The following is a 9,590-nucleotide window of genomic DNA, read 5'->3' as shown; positions in this document are numbered from 1 at the left end:
GAGTGCAGTCCCCCTGATCTCCAGTCTCTAGAGTGCAGTCCCCCTGACCTCCAGTCTCTAGAGTGCAGTCCCCCTGATCTCCAGTCTCTAGAGTGCAGTCCCCCTGACCTCCCGTCTCTAGAGTTCCGTCCTCCTGACAGTTCTGGCAGTCCGGCCGTCCCTCCTCCACCCACCCGGTTGTGGACTCTGACTCTCGGCCTCGGAGGAGTCCTAACCCTCTTCCGGGCCCCCACCACCCTCCCTTGGAAGATGTTTATGTTTTGTTTTTGCTTTTGGGACGTCTGGAATCCGTCCCTTGCTTGGGGGGGGGGGGGGGGGGTACTATCACGATCAGGCTTTGCCTTCTGTGTTCTGTGTGTCTTTGTGTAGCTTCACCCTCCTCACTCTACCTGTCAGCCACTCCCTCAGCACCAGTCTAACTCCCTTCACCTGCCTCTGATCAGTAATCAAGCACTCCCTCCTCAGCACAACTCTCCTCACCTGTTCTAGCCACGATATAAACCCCTGCCTCTCAGTCACTCACTGCCAGGTCATTGTCATGTCTACCTGCCCGTTTGCCTCGTTCTGTGCCCTGTCTCAGTTCTGCTGGAGTTCCTCTCTGGTCTCGTCCGTGGATTCACTGTGTTCCTGTAAGTTCATGTTCTGATTTAAGTGTTCATTAAATTCCCACTGCACTCTACTTCTGGTCTGGTCTGCGTTTGAGTCCTCCATCATGCCCGTGACAGTCTGATAGACTAAACAGCTGAGGTGTTTAGTGTCAAAGACTGTTCTCACATTCAGCAGAGGGCACAGGCCATGAGAGTTTGTGTGAGGACATAAGGCCCTGTAAGTCCAACACATTCATTACTCACTAGATTTTTCCCAACATAATCCCTTTTTTCAACTATTTGCTAATCTGTTATAATGGTACAATGTCCCTCTCTGTCTGGTTTAAACACAGAGCAGCATTCTGAACCATCAACATTTGTGGTGAGACAAAGCCAACAGGTCTGTGGTAGTTCATCTCCAGCAGCTTTTCATAAATGTAATACTTGAGCATTATTTCCTTGACTGGTCAGCTGCTGCAGTCAGGAACTAAACCCTGCAGCAGGTGCTGAACTGATCCGAAGTCAAAGCTGGATCTCTAACTTCACCAAACATTCACTGCAGTAGTTATAGAAGAGCTGCCATCAGAGCTACAACACAGGGCCTCACAGGGCCTCTCTCTGAAGGGCCATGGAAGTGCTTCTAGAGACGCTCAGAGCTCCACCAGACTCAACCAGACTCATTGGTAATCAAATATGTATTTAATGCATGTTTTCCTAATCTATTCCTAACCTCATGGTGCAGGTCACGTGTTGGTCCAGCTTAGTCGATCAAAGACAGGCTTTCACAACCTCATTAGTTTTAGTGAGACACTAAAAACCCTTAAACCACATCATCACAATGCTGTGGTTTTAAGGTAGATGAACAATATGTCGGCTTTTATTGGAGGGCTGATGTGGTCTGGTGTCAGAACCAGTTCTAGAAGTCTTCATGACCTCTGATCAAGAGAGATACGGTTCTATTTCGTAACAAAGGTGAAGAAACAGGTTTGTTTTGCAGAGTTATCAATCTGTTATCAACCTGTTATATATTAATCTGTGTCAATATTGTTATCAACCTGTATCAATATATATATATATATATATATATATATAGTTATAAATCTGTTTTATAGAGAGCGAACATGCAACAGATTCACTTCTACTTTCGTCTTTGCTGGGTGGGGTTTCTTGTAAATGGTCTCAATTGTTGTAAGTGTGTGTGTGTGTGTGTGTGTGTGTGTGTGTATAAAAGCAGCTACAGAGTGAAGAGAACCAGAACTCTTCCTTCACTCCTGATCAGAGACAAACTGAGGTAAGTTGCTGAACACTCTGATCTTTTAGTCCACAGCTTCTATGTTTCAGTGTTCATGTGATAGTGAAGATATTGAGTTTATGAACATTATTGCATGATTTGAGTTTTAGAATTATTTGCTTGTGTTTATTGTTTTTGTGTTTGTTTCATCTGTTTAATACGTTTTATGCACTTTAACAGAGTTCTGAAGAGTTGAAGCTATTTTGAGCTCAGGAAATATCTCAAGTAATAACTTCATGAGTGTTTCATGTAAAGAGGGTATCAAACTCTCCTGTGAAGCTCTTCTTGTGTCAATGATTGTATTTTTGTACAAACGATTGCAGTAAAGTTCTTGCTGAGGAACAACCATCACATCACTCTCGTGATTATTTATCCCCATTTTTCAGCGGGTGTAACGCATACATCCAGTTACACAACGCACTCTATTATGTATTACTGTGTATTGTTTAAGACTGTTGAAGTTAGATTTGTTCAATATTCAGTCTACATTGGTGACTTCTCTTTGCTGATCACTGCAGCTTTGTCCTACTTGTGATTGTAGTCTCATGCTATGAAATCAACGGCTATTGAGGGAATGTTTCATTTAGAAAAATACATTTATCTCAATGCAATCTCTGAACTTTGTGTATTATAATATTTACTTTTTGTGTGCATGATTAGATTTGTGTGAGTGTATATTTACTGCTATTCCCCAAAACACAATAGTACAATGATTTCTGTATTTCTTTATTTTTCTAGGAGAGCTATGGAGAAGTTTGAAGAAGAAGTTAAAGAACTTATCCAAACCAGGGGACCTGCCGAGGCAGCTGCAAAGATCAAGGCTTATTTGGATGAGAAGAAGAATGTTCCAGTAAATATTGGCATCACAGGAGAGTCCGGCGCTGGTAAATCCACCTTTGTTAATGCCTTTAGAGGCTTAGATGACGGGGATAAGGGAGCCGCCCCCACTGGTGTTGTAGAAACCACCTCAGTGGTTACATCATACCCCCATCCACAACATCCCAATGTTGTATTTTGGGATCTTCCTGGTATTGGCACCACCAAATTTCCAGCTGACAAGTACCTGAAGCTTGTTGGATTCGAAAAGTTTGACTTCTTCATCATCATCTCAGCCACTCGCTTCAGAGAAAATGATACGAAGCTCGCTGAAGAGATTCAAAAAATGGAGAAAAAGTTCTACTTCGTCCGCTCGAAGATTGACGATGACATACGTAACGAAAAAAGAGGTCAGAAGTCAGCGTTCAACGAAGAACAGACTCTGAACAAAATCAGGGAAAACTGCATTCAAGGTAAGTCTGAGGTTAAAGGGGAAGATCACCAATGCCTACAACTGTAAGGCTTATGCAACAATGGTTAAAAGCAGACACTGCCTCACTTAAAAGGCAGAAAGAACTAAGGAGAGCTAACGGGTAGTACATTGAGTCATGTGATACTGGCAGAGCCACTAATGAGGGTCTGTTGGCCTGACTGCTCATCTCCTCAGATCTAAACAACATAGGCTCCCTGTCTCTGTGTTGGGCCTGGAGGGGGTTGCTGGGGCTTTTTCTAATAGTATATCATCTGAAATAAACTTCTCTCTTCTCTTTGTCTGGACTAACAAGGTGTTAAGTCTCAACAAGTCTTCCTGGTGTCCAGCGTTGAGCTCCACCTGTACGATTTCCGTCTGTTGGAGGAGACCCTGAGGAGAGAACTTCCTGCACACAAGAGACATGCTCTACTGTTGGCTGTACCCAACATCAGTCTTGGGATCATCAGCAAGAAGAAAGAGGCTTTACAGTCACAAATAAAGTGGCATGCTACAATGGCTGCAGGCATGGCAGCTGTACCAATTCCTGGGCTCTCTTTAGTCGTTGATGTAGCCGTGCTGGTTTCTGTCGTCGGAGGCTACCAAGTTACTTTTGGTCTTGACAGCTCTTCACTGGAGAATCTTGCTGATCGTGCAGGTGTGCCTTTGAATGATCTCAAAGCAGTGATAACATCCCCTTTAGCTGGAAATGAAATCAGCAGAGATCTTATCATTAAGCTACTGACCTCATCTGTGGGTGACGCTGCATTAACGGCAGTAGAGGCATTTTTTATAGGTATTCCAATATTGGGAATCCCAGCAGCAATTACCGCCACCAACAGAGCTTTGAATGCTTTCCTCACCATGATTGCTGAGGATGCACAGAGGGTGTTTAAAAAGGCCCTGGGTTTGAACACCCCAGTCTGATACCATGGGAATGGAAATATGAAACATGTGAAACTGTTGGTGTACAATGCAAATGAGCTTCTGAATTATTTGTGAGAGTGCACTATAATATTATTGTAGTAAAAGCACTGCAGACAAATCATAGTTTTCTAACCGTGTCGCACATTTAACCAAAACACAAATCAGAAATTGTGGCGCTTACTTTCGCTTAATGAGCTGAAATTTGTGATTTCTTAATGATGGAAACCCAGTTCTTCCATGATGAGTTCTCCGTGTCGAGTTCCAGAAGTTTGTACAAACACACAGAACATCCTTGTCGTTCACTACCATCTAGTGGACATATCCCTTACATTACCATTAGGTTTTTCTAAATGACAGCCTCAGTGAAAAGGTACGTTTGAATAATTATTAAATGTTTGTTCTCATGGATATGAGTTATTCTTCTATCCACAAAGGACTGGGCTGTTGTGACTGTCATTGCATCTTACTGGAGATTCCACTGATTCCCTCTACTCTGCAAAGAACCTGATTCAAACCTCATCAGCATTTTAAAGTGACAGACGTCGTCTGTTACAGTGGCAAGAACCACCCGTCGTTCTAATGCTCAACAACATGCGGACATGGTATGTGACAGATGGTACACATCTTGTGTTGGCTAGTTTAACAGTGTGAGGAGGAGGAGCAGGAAGTGGGAGTGGCCTGGCTTGATCAGAGCATATATGGGGGAATGAGTTCTGCCAACAATTGTATGTAAATGTGGGTTTCCTTGCTCTGAGTACATTTGTTTGCAGTACCTTGATGCTTGAGTTATTTATGTTCAGTTACAATGACGAACATTGTGTTAATCCTCCTCAGTTATAAGTTTGTCAGATATTTTCTCTCGATGTATTACATTTAGTGTATGATGATGTATGTTTTCATTTAGATAAAACCTGCACTGTTTGTGCCGTCCTCACCTGCCCCACCATCTGTTGTCTATCAATAAATCTCAATGGAAGTGGACTCTACGGGTGTTTCATTTACTGCGTCGTGTGGAAATATCTGTCTCGACAAACTTCTTACAGCAAAGAAGTACATTACACCTTAACCTTCCCAACTGCAGTATAAACAGCAACACTGACTGCACATCTAGTTGAAGCATCAGATTCTGGAGGAAGCAGCCGGCACAGGAACAACACCTGGCATTGTTTGAAATGGTTACATAAAGACACCCAACTGGTGAGGAGGAGCAGAGTGTATCAGTGAGGTGGAGGAGGAGAAGGAGATGGAGGAGGCCGACGGTCAGAACAGTACGCTTGCTCACCAGACTCATTTTAACTGGGACAATGAAAACCTCAGCTCCAGTAAATCACACATCTGAGGAACCGATTGATTTATGACATCAAAATGCGTCATTGGACCAATATCACCCCACTGCTCCACATAGACATTTGAATCACTTTTGACACACTATGCCATACTCTCAGTATTCTGCTTCTCTCTGTTGGTTAACATGCAAAGTGCACCTAAATATCTATAACATTATCTTAAACATTAGCATCTCAACCAGGGGAAGCTCGAATTAGTATTCACACTTTTGGTGACGCTGACAGAGTTAAGAAGTACCTCTAATTCACCAGCAGAGGGCCTGGTCTGCTGTGGACACTTGCTGGTGCTTCTTAGAGGACACAGACTTCTCTTTCTGTTCCAGAAGTCAAAAGGAGTCCAGAGAAGGGGGGAGGAGGTGGAGTCGTCCATCGAGGCTGTGGTCAAGTTAAAGTCAACTTTCAAAGGTGGGGGTGAATCATTTGTTCAGGCACAAATCCTCATCATCATAGTGGTGTGCCATATATACACACACACACATATATATACACATATATATATACACACACATATATATATACACATATATATATATATATTTATACACACACACATATATATAGACACATATATATATATATATATATATATATATATATATATATATTAGTGCTGGGCAAGTTAACGCGTTAATTTCGCGTTAACGCATTCATTAATTAACGCCGACAATTATTTTAACGTGCGTTAACGCATTTTTTAAATTTATTAAAATGTTTTTATTTTTTAATTGAAAGACAAGAGACAATACATAGACATAACAACAAGAGGATGACAAGAACAGTGGGATAAAAGCCAGCAAACATCCTATAGTCAGCAATGTTAGTGCACCTATATGCTGACATTCACGGTAAACGCATTTAAACGGTACAGATCGGGAGTGAGCGAAGGACTTTGAAAGTCAGCAGAAAGATTAAAGTGAGACAACATCCGGTTTCTTCAGACGAACATCCGGTTTTCAGAATAAGATGCCAACAAAGTATGAATTATATTCACATAAAGTATAAAACATGCTGCCTGCATCTCCTGAACCAAATGTTATTGCTATTTTGTTCATATAGCAGTACTTTTAAAATAAAAGTGCGCAATACACTACTTTTGAATTCATTATTGAACTTTGCCATAACAATGAGATTAATCGCAAAAAATCCACGCGATTAATCGCGATTAAATATTTTAATCGCGATTAATCGCAATTAAATATTTTATTTAATTAGTGCCCAGCACTAATATATATACATATACGTATATATGAATATATATTTGTGCTGGGCAACGATTACAATATTTATATATACTGTATATATTAGTGGTGGGCTGTCAGGGCCTGCAAGGCCTTCTCTGTTGGCCTAAGCAGAATCACAAATTTATAGCTATTTTAAAATTTAATTATTTTTCATAAACTATAAAGGATCGGGACTACACTGAGCCTGGTTTAGAGAGAGAGAGAGAGAGAGAGAGAGAGAGAGAGATGTTAGTGACAAAGATATACCAATAAATCAAACTAACTCAGACCAATATATTACAAAAGAAAAACTCCAAACATTAGAAGAAATAATTAAAGACAACCAGAACCCCCTTGATTTCCCAATGACTTGGGAAGAACTGAGCACACAGACAAAGTGTCTCCGGCCAAGGAAAGCTTGTGGTCCAGACAGCATCAAAAGTGAGATGCTCAAATGCAGCACCCCAGAGATGCAGGGTGCAGTGTTGAAGTTGTTCAACATCATATTACAATCAGGGTGTTTTCCTGACTCCTGGAGCAAAGGGCTCATTTCACCCATTCATAAGAGTGGTGACAAGTCAGACCCTAGTAACTACCGGGGCATCTGTGTCAGCAGCTGTCTCGGTAAATTATTCTGTAGTATTCTCAATAAAAGAATACTACATTTCCTTGACGAACACTCCATCTTGAGTAAAAATCAAATTGGCTTCCTCCCAAAACACCGGACCACCGAGCATGTATATACCCTTCATACTTTAATTAACAAACATGTCCACCAAACAAAAAATGGTAAAATATTTGCTTGTTTTATTGATTTCAAGAAAGCCTTGGATTCTATTTGGCATGAAGGGCTCTACTACAGACTCCTACAGTGTGGGATAGGGGGCAAAGTATATGATCTGGTTAAATCAATGTATTTGGGAAATAGATGTGCTGTTAAAATTGGAGACAAACAAACTGAATCCTTCACCCAGAAAAGAGGTGTTCGTCAGGGTTGCAACTTAAGTCCGACTTTATTTAATATATATATAAATGAACTTGCTGTTGAGTTGGATCAATGTGCTGCTCCTGGGCTCTCCCTCCTTGAGAGAGAGGTGAAGTGTCTGCTTCATGCCGATGACCTGGTTCTACTGTCTCCTACTGAACCAGGACTACAGCAACAGCTGGACAGAGTGCAACAGTTCTGTCATAACTGGGCCCTGGCAGTGAACATGAAGAAAACCAATGTCATGATTTTCCAAAAACGCCCCAGATGTCAGGAGAACAAATACCAGTTTACCATAAACACCAACATGATTGAACATAGTATGAGTTATAGCTACCTTGGTATCAGCATAACTGCATCAGGGAGTTTCAACATGGCAGTAAATGCACTAAAAGAAAAAGCTCCAAGAGCTCTACACGCAATTAAGAGAACATTTTATAATTAAAAATCCAAATTAAAATCTGGCTTAAAATCTTGAACAGTGTCATCCAGCCCATTGTGCTGTATGGTAGTGAAGTATGGGTCCACTCAGTCATCACAGTTATACCCGCTGGACAAACATCAACAGAGTCTCTACACGCAGAATTCTGCAGACACATTTTACACAGAAACACCCCAACAAATGCATGTAGAGCAGAACTAGATACCCACTGATCATTAACATTCAAAAGAGAGCACTCACATTCTTCAATCACCTTAAATCCAGCCCCCCAGACACCCTCCACTCCAAAGCCCTCCGAACCCAAGAGCTGAGCCCAGAGAAGAGTCCCCTATGTCAGCTGGTGCTGAGACTAGCTGCCTCCTCTCAGACACACGGGGACCAGTCTCTCAACAACACGGCTCTCCAAACACCAACCAGAGTAAAACACATCATGGCGAGATGTAAAGAAGCCTATCTGGAGAGAGGAAACTGGGGGCCAAAGCAGACTGGAATGTTATCTGGCCCTAGAGAGAGACTATGAATTGGCAGAGTACCTCTCTACAGTCAGAGACATGAAGCAGAGACAGAACCTCACCAAGTACAGGCTCAGTGACCACAAACTGGAGATTGAACCAGGACGACACAAAAAGTCATGGCAACCAAGAGAGAACAGAACATGTGGTCACTGTGGGACCGGTGAGGCTGAGACGGAGATGCACTTCCTCCTAAAATGCAAAACATTCCATAAAATTAGGAACATCTACCTCAACAAATTTGACTCTGTGATTTCAGATTTTAAAAAATGGAGTGATATTTCAAAATGAAAAGTCCTCCTAGGAGAAGGAGAGAGGAGACCTTGCTGCCCAGTATGTACTAACATGCCACAACCTGAGGGACAGCAGGTGACGCTTTGGCGATGCCGTTCCTGGGCGTTCACGCCAATGGAGCAGATCTGAGTTTGGGTTGAATTGGGAGAGAGACGGAGAGAGAGAGAGATCTATCTATCCGTGGATCTCTCTCTCACTTCGCTCCTCCCTTTGCTTCGGTGTCAGAGAGCTGCGGTGGCCTACAGGTAACGTGGGAGCAATGGAGGCTCTGTCTCACACCACTTTATGAGATGTTGTATTAATATTATTGTTATATTGATATTGTTGTGTATTGATGTTATTGTATGTTCAATTTTTTGATGCTTTGGCAATACTGTTTCTAAACTTTCATGCCAATAAAGCAAATTTGAATTGAATTGAGAAGAGAGAGAGAGAGAGAGAGACAGAGACAGAGAGAGAGAGAGAGAGAGAGAGAGACAGAGACACAGAGAGAGAGAGACAGACAGAGACAGAGAGAGAGAGAGACAGAGAGAGAGAGAGACAGAGAGAGAGAGACAGAGAGAGAGAGAGAGACAGAGACAGAGAGAGAGAGAGAGAGAGAGAGAGAGAGACAGAGACACAAAGAGAGAGAGACAGACAGACACAGAGAGAGAGAGAGAGAGAGAGAGACAGACAGAGACAGAGAGAGAGAGAGACAGAGA

General features: G+C 42.1%; 1 protein-coding gene across 3 annotated transcripts; it reads left to right on the top strand.

Annotated features, from left to right (window-relative positions):
- The first annotated feature begins 540 nt into the window (after positions 1-540).
- Positions 541-5,304, top strand: LOC116400903 (interferon-inducible GTPase 5-like). Of its 3 annotated transcripts, none has more exons than XM_031879007.1 (4): positions 541-629; positions 1,822-1,878; positions 2,617-3,167; positions 3,480-5,304. In XM_031879007.1, the coding sequence occupies exons 3-4, from the start codon at positions 2,624-2,626 to the stop codon at positions 4,088-4,090; spliced, it is 1,155 nt and encodes a 384-aa protein (XP_031734867.1). In that variant the 5' UTR covers positions 541-629; positions 1,822-1,878; positions 2,617-2,623; the 3' UTR covers positions 4,091-5,304. The 3 variants fall into 3 exon arrangements, with proteins under 3 accessions (XP_031734867.1, XP_031734866.1, XP_031734865.1); XM_031879006.1 differs by having other exon boundaries at positions 1,819-1,878; XM_031879005.1 differs by having other exon boundaries at positions 1,819-3,167.
- Positions 5,305-9,590: the final 4,286 nt, after the last annotated feature.

Source organism: Anarrhichthys ocellatus, unplaced genomic scaffold, assembly GCF_004355925.1.
Source record: "Anarrhichthys ocellatus isolate YVR2014 unplaced genomic scaffold, GSC_Weel_1.0 scaffold216, whole genome shotgun sequence".
NCBI classification, from domain to species: domain Eukaryota; kingdom Metazoa; phylum Chordata; class Actinopteri; order Perciformes; family Anarhichadidae; genus Anarrhichthys; species Anarrhichthys ocellatus.
This window is presented reverse-complemented; position numbering and strand designations above follow the sequence as displayed.

Coding starts and splice junctions, on each gene's coding strand:
- LOC116400903 (XM_031879005.1), top strand. CDS start 2,588: ATGATTTCTGTATTTCTTTATTTTTCTAGGAGAGCTATGGAGAAGTTT. Junction 3,168..3,479: donor CAGGGAAAACTGCATTCAAG/GTAAGTCTGAGG, acceptor TGGACTAACAAG/GTGTTAAGTCTCAACAAGTC.